This window comes from Carettochelys insculpta, chromosome 6, assembly GCF_033958435.1.
Source record: "Carettochelys insculpta isolate YL-2023 chromosome 6, ASM3395843v1, whole genome shotgun sequence".
NCBI lineage: Eukaryota > Metazoa > Chordata > Testudines > Carettochelyidae > Carettochelys > Carettochelys insculpta.
The window spans coordinates 63,458,310-63,473,409 of record NC_134142.1 but is presented as its reverse complement, the minus strand read 5'-3'; the positions used below and the strand labels follow the sequence as shown (position 1 = coordinate 63,473,409).

Sequence of the window (15,100 nt, the reverse complement as noted above, 5' to 3'; positions counted from 1 at the left end):
CCACCGAGTTTCACTTTGAGATTGACCTCCTGAGGTCCCTTCCAGTTCTGAGATGTATCTCCAAACTGAACAGCAAGCCTTGCAATTTTCTGTGCTTGTTATGCTTAGCAAGTCACTCCGCCCAGAAAACCTGTCACAGGCCTGTCTGTTGTGTTGTGTTATGAAACTCATCCCCTCCCAAAATATGCTTGTCCCAGAAGCAGATTGAAAGCATGAAAGATTTGCAGGACCTGGAACTGCCTCAGCAAAACTGAGGAATTTAATTTTTAGGTTTGAATCCAAAAGCAGATTTAAGGTTGGCGTGTGATATGAAAATAGAATTTTTCTCCATCACTAGTGAGAAGAATATTAGGGTGATATGTGAAGAGGGGTGCCTCGCTTTGAACGCAAATGAAATGGAGAAGGGGGAGGTGTTCTGAAGAGTGTTACAGAAAGAACCACTAAATTCGTACCTGTGGACTGCAGAGGTGCTCTAGCAGACATTCCATCCCAGAGACTGGATGAGAGGCAGGCAGACCTTGGAGGGTGGAGGTGGTGGTGGTGGGGAGTGAGGAGGAAAGATGAAAGAATTTCACCCTATACAAAAGGCCCCTCTTAATCAGTGAAGTAAATTTCAGCCAGGGTGTGATTAAACCTAAGTCTGGAGAAAGGGCCCATTGGCCATAATCTCCATCCCAAAAGCTATCTCGCTCTTCAACCTATCACACAAACAAGTGCTCACACAGAAAGCTGCATTACTAGGATCCAGGGACTGTTCTGACCCCACCTACCACATTCCTGGGGCTCAGCTAGTACAAAGTGGGTGGTGTCACTTTTCAATTCTGGTTTTGCCTAGCATGTTTACCTTGCAGTGTGTTCTGATACCACCTTGCCTTGGATGAGATAAAACTGCATCAGAGAGGTACCGGTTTCTCTAAAAGCATGGGTCTTGGCATAGACCTGCCCCTCATAAGTGGTAGAGATCTTTGGTTCACTTTTGATGTTTTATTTTGGTTGCGGGTGTTCCTGATTGGAGACTGATTCAGCTGAATGGGAGTTGTTGATAAACATCTCTTCTCAGGGGCCCTTGGAGAGGATTGTTATTGCTGGGACTGTGACACCTGGTGTACACAGTGACACCCTTCCTAGTGAAATGAAGGAGTGAAGTTGTGATGGGGTTCAGGGGTCCCCCTGCACTGCACCCCGTCCGCTGGCAGGAGTGACACTCACTCAGCAGGTACAACAGGAGGTTTATTAGGCAACAGATGCCCAGTTTCTCACAGAAGCGACAGTACAGCAGCCAGAGACAGTCCTTCCAACCCGTTCTGGGGAGAAGACCCCGAGGGGTGCCCCTCTGGGGTGTAGCTTTCCCCCTCCTCCAGCTGGCTGACTTCCAGCTCTCTCTTCCCCTAGCCTCTAACTGCCGCCCCCAGATTCAAACCCAGCTCGGCTCCTCCCTCCTCTTTGTTCAGGGCAGAGGTGTTACCTGCCAGTTGTAGCCCCAGGGTCATCCTTAGCCACAGGGAGCTGCTCTGCTTGCCTCTCACATCCAGCCTGACTCACACATGCACTCCCCCGACTCCATCACAGAAGTGTGTGCTTCTCTTGTTCTCTCTGATCTCCTGGGTGTCAGGATTGTGGAATCTTGTCTCACAAGCGGTGGTGGAAGGCTTGCAGACATTTTAGGGGTGCAAAAAACCTGTACCCTTCCCCCCACCCAAACTTCATCTGCCTAAGGCTCAGGGACTGGGAGGGAATTTGGGTGAGGGAGGGGTGCAGCCTGTGGGAGGTAGCTTGAGTGCAGAAGGGGCGATGTGTCAGGCTCTGGGAGGAGGTCTGGGGTGCAGTGTCCAGCTGCTGGGTGCAGGCACTGGGCTGGGTGAGGGTGCACGATTTGGGAAAGAGTTTGGGGGCTGGCGGATGTGTGACGTGGGGGAGGGTGTGAGAGGGAGTGCAGGTTCTGGGGGGAATAGGTGTGCTAGGAAAGAAAAAGGGAGGGTGCAGTGCTAACCTGGGGCACTTGGGCCAGAGGACTAGGGGGTGTCTTCATGTGGTGCAGACATCAGGCATCACCTCAAGAGCTCATGGAAAACCCTCTCCCCGCATGGGGCTGCAGGAAGGAGCCAGCTTGCTTGTGTGGAGTGGGAGTGGGCTGGAATCCACTCTAGCCCTGCTATGCTGCTGGTGGTGGCAGCAAGGGTCACTGGGCTGTTTTAAAGTGCCCAGGGTAGTGGGAAGGGGGGTCAGTGTGGGTGGGTGACAAGTGGGGTCGGGGACAGTCCAGGTGCCAGACTTTGGTGGAGCAGGGCTCCCTAGGCCAGGCATATGACTGTACTGCTGACCCATAGAACTCGCCACCTATCCTCATGAGTCAGAGTTCAGTCCCTCATGATGATAGGCATTCTCGCAATCACACCCTTGCTGTATTTAGCCGCTTACAGGCAGCAGTTTTCCACCAGGAAGGAGGGGAAAATAACCTTACCTGCAGCCTTGTGTCTCCTTCATTCAACTTGTAGACCAAGTATTGGAGTGGTAAAAAGGCAGATGGCTTAGGTAGAAAGGTTAGTTTGGGACACAAAAAGAAGAAAAACCTTCTTAAGTAAAGCTTCAAAAACAAAATAGTCCTCTTCTGGGAAAACAGGGAGAGGAAGATCTCATGTCTCTGGTGTGTGTTACCTTCAAAAAAAAATTAGAGTATTAAGATTACAAACATTCAAACCTTAGGACATGTCACTACTAAGGTCTTGTGTCCACTATGTGGTGGATCGACGTGGTGGTGACTGATACACTGGCTCTCAATTTTATTGTGTCTGCTGTACACACAATAAAGTGATCTCCAAGCTCATTCCCTTCGACGCTGGTACTCCACCAAGATGAGAAAAGTAGCTGGTGTCAACAGGATAGTAGCCCCCCCGCCGACCTTATAGCAATGCAAGATGCTGAGGTAGGTATGTCGATTTCAGCTATGCTCTTTGCATAGCGGAAGTAGATCATTAGTGCAGGTAAGTGTAGACCAGGCCTAAGGTTCATGCAACCTTAACTTGCCCTGTTGTGTGTATACATTGTAATAGCCTCTGTTTACATGATCACTTAGTATATTTCCATTGGACTCCTGCCTCATTCAGTGCACGGAATATTTTGATTTATCTTCATAATTCCCTATTTGCCCCATTCAAACCCTTCCCTGAAGACAGACTAATGAATTACATAATGGGCTTTTCTTTGGTGCCCATCGCTGTTGTATCAGAGTGCTTCACAAACAATGCATTTTCACAACACCCCTGTGAGAAGTGGGGAGGGAATCTTATCCCCATTTTACAGGTGGGTACTAAGGGTTATGTCTACATTACAAAGAAAGAAGAAGTTCCTTGGCAGCCAGTCTCAGAACCTAGGCCAAATGACTTGCACTCAATGTAGCTGTGTAAGCATTTGTGCTGGGGCTGCAACCCAGGCTTTGAGACCCAGCCCTTCACCAGGTTTAGAGACCTTTTGGCCACCGGAGTTGCCCCCATCCCAAACAAACCACACACTCCTATGACCAATTCAGTAAGTATCTGTCAAAAATGTACATGAATTTATGGGTTAACCTTCTCCCTGACTTCAACTACGAGAAACTAGGTGATTCTATCAGAAAGCAAGAAATGGCTTAAGTGGGTTTTGATTCTTTCTCCTGTAAGTGTTGTATGGTTTCTAGATGTTCAGATAACTCTGTTAATATTTATGGGACCTTTGCTACTGCCAGAGCATGTAAATGCTTTTGGCAACATGTGTTCTGTACACATGAATGTGACATGCTTAGCTGGGAGGAAGGTTTAAAAATTAACTTAATATCTAATTGATAGCTCAGTTCCTTGAGCCAGAGCTGTACCAGCTGTGATCCCTAAAGTGGTGGTGTTCGAAGACTGTCAGTTTGACACTAAAAAGATCCTTAGATGGTAAGATAGGAATTCATTTAATTCTCAGCCTCCCTTCACTGGGGTGCGCCACCTCTGTCATTTGCTGGTTATTCAGTAGTGCTGCCTTATGTCTTCACTTTCTCAATTTTAAATAGTTCTATATCAGAACTGAGATTTAGCTATAGTGGACCGTGTGTGGGTTGCTACATTTTTCTCTTACCTGGGTATTAGCATGTTTTTGGAAGGTATATTGAGGCTGAGTTAACACAGAACCTGCTTGTCTTTACAGCGTGAGAAGCATCCTTACTACAACCTTGCAGTAAAAGTCCTTAGAGCCAGAAACATCAAGGGTACAGATCTGTGTAAGTACTTGACAACAGTTGTGCAGACTAATGTTTTACACAATGCACAACAGTAACATAACCAGCATGTCCTCTCATTAATGTAACACTGCAATGCCACAGCTTGCATGGTTTTCTTAAATATATGCTCTAGGAATTGCCTGGGGAGACCTATGGCCTGTGTTATCCAGGAGGTCAAACTGTGTTATCCAGAGGTCAGATGATAATGGTGCCTTCTGACATGGGAGTTTTCAGCATATGTTTACCTCAGACTTCTTGGAATTAAAATGTAGGTCTCTATTTTCAATGACTAAAATAGAGCCAGGATTCAAATTAGCCTGAGATAGATTAAGCTTTCCCTTGATACCTCTTACATGTCTGCTCCTTCTGCACCCAACAGCTCAGTGGCTAGAGCACTGGCTATGTAAACCAGGTGTTCAGAGTCTGAGCCTTGCTGAGCCTTCAGATCATAGAATCCTAGAATACTAGGACTGGAAGGGACCTCGAGAGGTCGAGTCCAGCCCCCTGCCCCAATGGCAGGACCAAATACTGTCTAAACCATCCCTGATAGACATCTATCAAACCTGTTCTTAAATATCTCCAGCGATGGAGATTTCACAACCTCCCTTGGCAGTTTATTCCACTGTTGGACCACCCTGACAGTTAGGAACTTTTTCCTAATGTCCAACCTAAACCTCCCTTGCTGCAGTTTAGGTTCATTGCCTCTTGTTCTAGCCTCAGAGGCCAAGAAGAACAAGTTTTCTCCCTCCTCCTTATGACACCCTTTTAGATACCTGAAAACCACTATCATGTCTCCCCTCAATCTTCTCTTTTCCATACTAAACAAGCCCAATTCTTTCAGCCTTTCTTCATAGGTCACATTCTCTAGACCTTGAATCATTCTTGTTGCTCCTCTTCTCTGGACCTTCTCTAATTTCTCCACATCTTTCTTGAACTGCGGTGCCCAGAACTGGACACAATACTCCAACTGAGGCCTAACCAGCACAGAGTAGAGCGGAATAATGACTTCTCATGTCTTGTTCACAACACACCTGTTAATGCATCCCAGAATCGCGTTTGCTTTTTTTGCAACAGCATCACACTGCTGACTCATATTTAGCTTGTGGTCCACTATAATCCCTAGATCCCTTTCTGCTGTACTCATTCCAAGGCAGTCCTTTCCCATTCTGTATGTGTGAAACTGATTGTTCCTTCCCAAGTGGAACACTTTGCATTTGTCCTTATTAAACTTCATCCTGTTTACCTCAGACCATTTCTCCAATTTATCCAGATCATTTTGAATTATGACCCTAACCTCCAAAGCAGTTGCAACCCCTCCCAACTTGATATCATCTGCAAACTTAATAAGCGTACCTTCTATGCCAATAGCTAAATCATTGATGGAGACATTGAACAGAACCGGTCCTAACACAGACCCCTGCGGAACCCCACTTGTTATACTTTTCCAGCAGGATTGAGAACCATTAAGAACTACTCTCTGAGTACGGTTATCCAGCCAGTTATGCACCCACCTTATAGTAGCCTCATCTAAATTGTATTTGCCTAGTTTTTTGAGAATAATATCATGTGAGACTGTGTCAAATGCTTTACCAAAGTCCAGGTATACCACATCTACCGCTTCTCCCCTATCCACAAGGCTTGTCATCCTATCAAAGAAAGCTATCAGATTAGCTTGACATGATGATTTATTCTTTACAAATCCATGCTGGCTGTTCCCTGTCACCTTACCACCTTCCAAGTGCTTGCAGATGATTTCTTTAATTACCTGCTCCATAATCTTTCTTGGCACAGAAGTTAAGCTGACTGGCCTGTAGTTTCCTGGGTTATTCTTATTCCCCTTTTTATAGATGGGCACTATATTTGCCCTTTTCCAGTCTTCTGGAATCTCTCCTGTCTCCCATGATTTTCCAAAGATGATAGATAAATGCTCAGATACCTCCTCTATCAGCTCCTTGAGTATTCTAGGGTGCATTTCATTTCAAATGTTTCATGATAACAGCTTTCAGGTATTTAGTTGTATGTTAGATAAAACATGATGATGTAGATGGTGCTAGGTCCTGCTGTGAATAGAGGGGACTGGACTTGATGACCTCTCGAGATTCCTTATGGTTCTATAATTTTGTTCTGTTCAGCTGTGGCCTGTTTCATTAAGTCTCACCACTGTGTCTGTGAGTGCCTTCTCTGATGACTCTTGCCTTCCTGCATTTGTCCACATTAACTCTTCATCTGAGTTCTATCATCTATGCATGTCTTTTCACTGGACTACAATCCCCTTTTCTTTCTCTGCTGTTATCCTTATTGCTGAACTCTGTAAATGTGTCACACACAGGGTGCATGAATAGTGCTGAAAGTAAAGCTATTCTGTGCCCTCCCATCCATTTTTGTTTGTAATATTTTGATTATTTTTCCCTTCCCCTTTTAATTTTTGCTTTTACAGCCCCATGATATGTAATATTTTGAGTTTTTCCTTCCCCTTTTAATGTTTGCTCTTGCAGCCCCATGACTTCTAAAATTCCCTTACTGTGATTTCTCAATTAGTATGGATTTTAAGATTGAGGAAGTCTGTTTTAGATTTATCTGTAACATCGAATATTGAAGTTACTTAAATCCTGAGTACCTAGAAAGCTAAAACTAATGTTGAAGTGTTATATCCTGTAATAAAATCATATAGACAAGCTTTTATTATGATAGATGATGAAGGGGATTGATTAGCCATCCAATTGACAATCAACTCTTTCATATCCGGCAGTCCCAGGACCAGGCATTTGCTAGATATTCAAATATCCTGGATGATAGAAAGGTATACTAAGCAGTGCATAACACTAAAGAAAAACAAGATCAGGTTTTAAGAAACAAGCAAAAATGCATACAGAATACTTTATTTACTAACAACTGTAATATTGTACACTAAACTTATACTGTACTTGCTGTAATTTATTTGTATTTACTTTCACTATACTGTACTTATAAAACAAAACAGCCGCAATGTAGCACTTTAAAGACTAACAATGATTTATTTGGTGATGAGCTTTCGTGGGACAGACCCACTTCATCAGATCAATAGCATTTCCAGTACAGAGGCCCAAAAAAAACTGCAATAAAAATGGACAAATCAAGTACATGGACTTAAGGATGGGGGTGAGGGATGGAGGATGCTAAGTGTCTTCATTACAGACTGACATTTGTAAGTATGGAGATCCAAAAAAACTGCAATTAATCTGACAAATCAAATGCACTTACAGAAACTGTAACAAAAATTTACTTATGGTTAAAATGCTAGTTATTTGAGAGTTTTTCTTCACACAGCGCACAGTCAACCTGTGGAACTCCTTGCCCGAGGAGGCTGTGAAGGCCAGGACTCTATTAGGGTTTAAAAAAGAGCTTGATAAATTTTTGCAGGTTAGGTCCATAAATGGCTATTAGCCAGGGATAAAGTATGGTGCCCCAGCCTTCATAACAAGGGCAGGAGATGGATGGCAGGAGATAAATCACTTGATCATTGTCTTCTGTTCTCCTTCTCTGGGGCACCTGGCATTGGCCACCGTCGGCAGATGGGATGCTGGGCTCGATGGACCTTTGGTCTGACCCAGTATGGCCATTCTTATGTTCTTATGTAGAGTTCTGGATAATAGAATGCCAGATGTGAGAGAGTTTACTGTATTTGATTTCATTGGAGAAGGAGGGGAGGGGGCTAACTGGAGGATATTCTGACCGGAGGACCAGATCTTCTGCAGACAGGAAAGGGGAGTTCTCATATACCTCACCAATCTCTGTGAGAACATGAGCTACCTGGGAATGCCCTGCTGAGGTGGGTGTAAACCATAGGATGAAGTCAGATGGCAGTTGTGTAGGTTTGAGTGACAAAGGAATTATTGCCTCAGAGCTTCAGTTTAATATAGTTTGCATTTCATTAAAGCATCGTTGTTTGACACTGTCCCTTGGATGGTTGCACAGTCCTGAAAGTGAAACCACTGCAGTGAAAGGAGGACATGAGCAAAAAAGCATTTCGGGCAAAAGTCACACTTCCTGGGAAAGCTTCAGGGTTTAATATAGGACAAGGAATGGCTCGTGTAGAACAGGCCTAAACAGAATTTTACTCAAGGCTGGATTGTTTGGGACTTCTAAGAAAATTGATTTTTCTGGAGAGGTTTCTTTCTACACTACATTCTGTTCGCAGGGACACCTGCCAAAATACATCATTCCTCATGGCTTCATATCTGTTGACAAGACATTTGAGACAGTTGTGAGGAAATCTAAATCTAGATTTTTTTTTTATTAACTCACTGGAGTTCAGTTGCATGATCTTTCCAGATCTTAGGGGTATGCCAGCTTGTCTGCCTGCCAGAATACACAAACTATGAAATCCGGATTTGTGAATGCAGAATAAGGACACATGCTTGGATATAGGTGCCAGAATTCCCTGCGATGCAGGTACTATCGTAATGGCATACGTTAGAGCGGAAAACGAAGGCGTGATACCCAGTCTGAATGGCACCTTACCTCAATATGCTGAAATTAAATTGATTTCAGTGTCCCTATTGTGCAGCTCCTGGTTTTGTTTTTGGCATTAAGCTTCTGGGGCATGGAGCCCACTGCACATGAAAGCATGGTGGTTTGATTGTGATGTCAAGTAACATAACTTAAAAATGGTGGAGTGATATATCTTTTTGTCCACTGTCCAAAAAGGCAGGAAAATAATTTCAGGAGAAATCTTTGTCCCTTTTCTTAGCAGTGTTCCTTTTGAAGAACGGATTAACATGGGGACAAACCTGATAAATGACCTATTGCTATGCTATGAAGAGCAATTCAGTTTGCTGCTGTTGAAAATGTCTCTTAGTGAGGGCACACTCCCAGTCGCTCCCAGCTGTTGTTTGTTTTTTCTGCTTAATTCTGCACAATCCTATGACATGGTAGAATACAGAAAGCAATGAAACACACCTCATTAGAATTGTTCTGATACCATCCTTTTCTTTCCAGTGACCAAGGCAGACTGCTTTGTGCAGTTACAACTACCAACTGCATCTCCAAACGCTGATCGGACTCAGGTTGTTGACAACTCCAGTAATCCAGAGTGGAATAAAACTTTCCAGTACAGAATCCATGAACCTGTCAAGGTGAGGGTGAGCCTTTTGGTGTGGAGCAGTCAGATTATCTGGCGCTTCTGGAGTGGCGGAATCTTGAATTTGAAAACAAAGGCTGTTTATTTCATGTAAGGTGTCTCATTCTGAGATGTTTGCTCACAACACCCAAACATGTTCTCTAAGTCCCTGCTTAGTCATCCAAAGAGCCGATGCATAATGGTGCTCACTCTTGAAAATCACAGCTAAGGAGAGAAGCTGTTTTTTTTTCTCTAGTACTGTCTGATGCAGGCTTTTTTGTGGAAGTATGTGCTGGTACTGTGAACTGACACCTCCACGTCAATCTTCTCCCCAGCCAGGGATCCCTCCGCTGGCGCTGCCGAAGGGGCCCCCAGCTGGGGTTCCCGCTGATTCAGCCAGTGGGGCTTGGTGCCCCAGCCAGCTACCAGCTGCAGGGCTGTGGGGACCCCCGGCCAGGCTTCCTTTGGCTGTGGCTGCCAGTGGGGCTCAGCACCCCAGCCACAGGACTGCTGGAGCCCCTGCTGGCCCGCCCTGCAGCAGTGTGTCCAGGAGTCAGAGCTCCCATGCCCTGCAGCAGAGCATGGCCAAGAGCCGGAACTCCTGCTGTGGGGCTGAAGCCCCTTCTTTGGGCCCAGAGCCGGGAGCCAGAGCCACTCCAGTAGCACAGGACTGGAATGGGAACCCCAGTGGGAGGTGGGTGGGCAGGGGCTGTGTACTGGTTTCTGATTTTTAGGGTGGTGGGAGAAAAAGCACTGTTCTGATGTGTTTGAGGGGAAGAGAGCATTATGATGATTGACAGGTGTATCACTGTAGTGTCTAGGAGACCCAGTGATGGAGCAGGTTCTTGCGATATCATTGTGATAGGCACTGTACAGCTGCAGAACAAAGAGTTCTTGCCCCAAAGATCTTACAGATGCATAAAGCAAGAGACAATAGAGGGATACAGACAGACCAGGGAGTATAAGGAAACTATTAATCAATATTGGTCACCATCATAAACTGTAACTCATTTGATACTGGCTCCATAAAGCTTAAGGAAATTCCTTGAAAATGTAGGTCAACTTTCCTGGCCTGTTCATTCTTCCACCCTGTGTCTATTGGGCTCTCATGGTTGGATTTGCTTTAACACCCTTAAAATTAGGTAATGTTAGTGGGTGGGCAGGAATTCTGGGATCAGCTTCAATCAAATGTGTTTGTGATATGCAGGTTGACTGTGAATTTGTTTTACTGACTTCAATAATGCTACTATTACAGAAAGACAATTAAGTTGGGAGAGGAGAGAGTAAATATATATAAACAATGTTGGACACAAGTGTAGCATAAATGACAGAATTTGAAGTTTTCATCACTGTCAGTGCTCTGCCTTGAGATTAGTGATAGATAAACAAGGGTATGATATTTTTTTTAAAAAATGTGGCATTTCTTAGACATGTCTCTCCTCCCCAATGCCACCCTCTCTGCAGTATTTAGTTAATGCCGATTGATCCCCAGCTGTACCTGGTTTGCGAATGGTGGTTTGGCGGTGGTGGGGATATGAACAGTTTGATAAATGACAAGCTGTCAGAAAGCTACCAACAGGTAGGAGTTAGATTAGCAAAGCAAAAGCAGTGAAACAGCAAAGAACTAGATCTTCCATGGTGTCACAAGGTCTTTGGAAAAGGGCGAATTCTCCGAATGGAGAAAGATGAAATTGTTGCAGAAGGACTCTCATTTTCAGACCACTAAAATGGTGTCTTATAAACAGTAGAGTGTAAAACCAACAGCAGTACTTAGTAAATCAGATCACTTTCGTCCTTCATCCTGCTTTTATTAATGTGAATATGGCCCTTTGTTGATCAGCCATGTGGGAGGAGGTAAGGGGAGAGGGAAGGGAAGAGAGAGAAGGTGTACTTTCATCCTCCAACTCATCCCTTGAATGCTGTTTTGTTCTGTTTTCTTTTAGAACATGCTGTATTTGACCCTCTTTGATGAAGATTTTTTCGCAAATGATGAACTTACTTCCGTTGTCTTTGATGTAGAGGGTATAAAGCCAGGCAAACCCATAAAGCGCACTTTCCAGTTAAACCCAGAGGTTGGTACCATTCACCCTGTGGCCAAGTACCTTCCTCAAAGCTGTTTGAGGCAGCCGTGCAGAGGTTCACGCTGAGAGAAGCCTCTCTACATTGCAGAAATTGTGATGTGCTTTCATGATGCTCTTAAAATGATACAGGTTCTCTTTTCAGCCATTTTGGTGTCAGCTGACATTGTTTCAAACACTGGATGTGTTAACAAAACACCCGCTTCTCTTTCTTAGTATCCTGTGTGTTATCACACCATTCGTCAGGTTGTACATCTTTTATGGTCCAGCAACTCTAGAGGGTAACACAGTTGCACGTGTCTGGGCAGGTGCACTGTTTTTCAGTTCCATGAGCTATGAAGCAACCTGGAGAGGTTATCAAGTACAGTCCCTTGCCCTTGTGATAGGAGAAAGCATCATCTAGACCACTCATGACAGGTGTTTTTCTGACTTGCTTCTTAAAGTCTCCAATGATGGAGGTTCCACAACCTCCACAGGCAATTTATCGCAGTGCTTAACCACTCTGACAATTAAGAAGTTTTTCCTAACATCTAACCTAAACCTTACATACTGCAGTTTAAGCTCGCTGCTTTTTGTCCTATCCTCAGAAGTTAAAGAGAATAATTTTTGTCCCTCTTTCCCTTAAATCTATTATGTTCCCTCTCAGATTTCTCTTTTCTGAATGAAACAAGCCAAGTTATTTCCATCTTCCCTCATAGGTCATGTTTTCTAGACCAGTAATTATTTGTTGTTCTTCTCTGGACTTTTTCCAATTTGCCCATATCTAGGGTTAGTGGGTATGAGGTGCAGGGGAAGGCAGTGTTTTCTTTCTCCCTCTGGATAAACTTGAAATTCAGAGCATTTTACAGCTCTGTATCACATATATCTCTGTTCTGCTCCTCCCCCAGCCTCCCAATCTCCTATCTGTTGTCTTGTCTTCTGTTCTCTCCTGGTAGAACCTTTCGACTACCTTAAGACAGTGAACCAAATGACTTGAATGGAGGGGGTGCAGTTTTAAATAATTTGATTCAGATGAGTTTGTGGCTTTGTAAAACTTATTTGACAATCGGTGCTATTTTAACTCTAAAGTTTATAATGGATTAACTTTTTTACATGTTTTTTAAATGCTGCTATTGGTTGGGTGTTATGGCTGCAATGGTCAAAGATCAGTATATTGAAAGTTGAAAGCCTTGGTGTTGGTAACACTTAAGCAGTTAGGGAGCTTTAATCGTAGGAATTGACTTCAGTGGGACTAGTCATGTTCTTTGGAACTGGTGGGAGGTGAGCAAGTTTGCTTCAGAACTCAATTTTTCCAGCTTCTCAGTAGAAGTGTTTTGAATAGCACTTCAGCGCACATTGCTTCTTTGGTTATGGAAAATAGCACAGTGTAGCAATTTCAATCCAACATTGCTGTAGAAAGTTATTTTCAGAAACAAACTCCTGCCTCTAATAAGAGAAGTGGAAATGATTATTTTTAAAGAAGTTGCAGTAATAGTTTTTGGCATGCCAATTTGGTTATATCCAGAAAAGTGACTTTAAAAAAAAATTACTGTGAGCTTCTGTATTTGTGTCAAACTATTTCCAGGTTAAGTTCACAAAACCAGACTTATCTTTTCTAATTGTCATTGCTGCAACTTGCATTTGCAATCTAAAAATCCCAATTAATGTTTTGCTTTTGCATCGTTACACATAATGGTCACATCCCATACAATTAAGATGGGATTTGTTTGCAAAAGTAAGAGTGCAGTGTTTTTGAGTATCTGAATTGGAGTATTTGGCTCTGAGGTTTTAGGTGAGCAGTTTTGTGCAGAGAAAGTAATACAATTTCTGCATTTAATCTTGCCTAGTAATTCTGTGGATCCAGAATAAAATATGTGCCTTTCTGAGTGCTATCATCTTGACTGATGCACCGAGGATTCAACTGGGAACCTCCAGAGCTAAAAGCAGAAGCTCCTATAGCTTGACCTAAATCTTCCTAAATGGGGAGGTCTAACAGCCTCTCACCCTCTGCAGATTGAGTAGAGTGGGAACTGTAACACACTCACTGGTCAGTTAAACTCTCTCTGAGCTCTTTTAGCTGAAAAGTCTAATGTAAAACAAGAATGCTTTCTTCACCAGAGAAGAAAGTAGATGTGACTCTGCCCAAAGGATGCAGATTAGCTGAGTCATATGCCTATTTTTTACAGTGGTGGTGTCCTCCCAGGATAGCAGACACACAAGGTGAGAGGTAATGTCTTTTATTGGACCATCTTCTTTTGGTGAGAGTCAGACTTCTGAACTGAAGAAGTGGTTTATGGAGCTCAAAAGTGCGTCTCGTTCATCTGCAGATGTTGGTCCAATAAAATATATAACCTCACCCACCAACTTTCTCACTCCTTTCTTGGCCATATTTAGGAATATAATTTCACTATTTTTGAGGGGGGGGCGCAAAAAAAGGGCAACATGAATCTCTCGAGTATATACCCTTATAGGGAGCTACAGGGTGAACCCAGTCCTCCTTCATATTCTTTCAAATGATCAGAGATGGTCTCATTCTGTGTCTGATACCTTTTTTTAAAGGATCAGGAGGAGCTGGATGTAGAGTTCTACTTAAAAAAATGGTGAGTCTGACTCTGTCAATACACCGCTTAGCATAAATGTGCATTGTTCATACCTTGTTTTCTCTCACCCCTGCCAATTCTTTACACTACGTCTGAGCCTAGGTATAAATGTCTCCAAGGCTATGGAGACATAAGGCTCCTCAGCCTTATGGCACTGGCACTAGGGCCTTAGTGCTCTCAGATGTCACCTTGCTGGAATCCTGTTGCTATGGTATCAAAATAAGGAAAATCATAGCATTGGCATCTATCTGCCATCGCTGTAGTGAAGCTCATGTTAATTAAGTCTTAATTTGCAGTGGAAGATTACTGCTATAATCTCTGTAATACAATGCTGGTGTGTACCTGCTTATCCAGAACACTTGCTTCACATCTGGTCTCCTTCTGTTTAAGACCAATCTCCCTCCTGGATACTGAGGTGGCTGTGAGAGTGCACATGACAGCTGCACAAAGCCAGGAAGCTATTTCTCCTGGAATAATGAAAATATTTCCATTGTTCTCTGAGACCCATTCACTGAGCTGCCACTCAGTTTGGAAAGGGAGGGGAGGGGCATCAAAATGAGGGACCAATGGCAAATTAAAATCCAAACTCATCCATATTTATCCTTTACCTTCACAGCTCAGATGCCCCTACTGAGGTCCTCACCAATGGTGTCCTGGTGGTGAGTGAGTAGAGTCAATTTGTTAAGCATTAGAGAACTGTTACCTACCGCAGCCTTTCAGTGGATAACAGAATGAGTGCTTCAAAATTAGAGGCTCCCCAAAATCTGTGCATCCCATTTCCTCATCTTCACTCGTGTCCTTTCTTGAATGTTAGTATAAAAATATTTAACATTAATTTCTGGGAATTAGGGCACCAACCCATCATAGGGGGTCTAATTTCCATTAGGGAAGATGGCATCAAAGCCAAGAGTAGATTTGGTTTCAAAACAATGCCTGTGGAGTATCGGTAGGTATTTTAACTCTCTTATCCACCAGCACCTGGCACTTATTGGCCCACCCCTCTTCTGTGTTTTTTGTACTTTTGTAATATGCAGGTTCAGCGTGCATTCTTTCCAGTCATTTACTATTAGTAAATGGGATAAATCACTGCTGGATTGGCTGCTGAATC

At 43.6% G+C, this 15,100-nt stretch overlaps 1 protein-coding gene across 1 annotated transcript in view; it reads left to right on the top strand.

The window, feature by feature from the left end:
* The window catches only part of LOC142015384 (cytosolic phospholipase A2 zeta-like), a 40,709-nt gene that overhangs the window by 1,190 nt on the left and 24,419 nt on the right, over positions 1-15,100 (top strand). Inside the window, exons 2-6 of the mRNA XM_074998865.1 lie at positions 4,165-4,237; positions 9,215-9,351; positions 11,279-11,407; positions 13,952-13,992; positions 14,609-14,651. Coding sequence (XP_074854966.1) covers positions 4,165-4,237; positions 9,215-9,351; positions 11,279-11,407; positions 13,952-13,992; positions 14,609-14,651 — 423 coding nt within the window. The remainder of the gene's footprint in view (positions 1-4,164; positions 4,238-9,214; positions 9,352-11,278; positions 11,408-13,951; positions 13,993-14,608; positions 14,652-15,100) is intronic.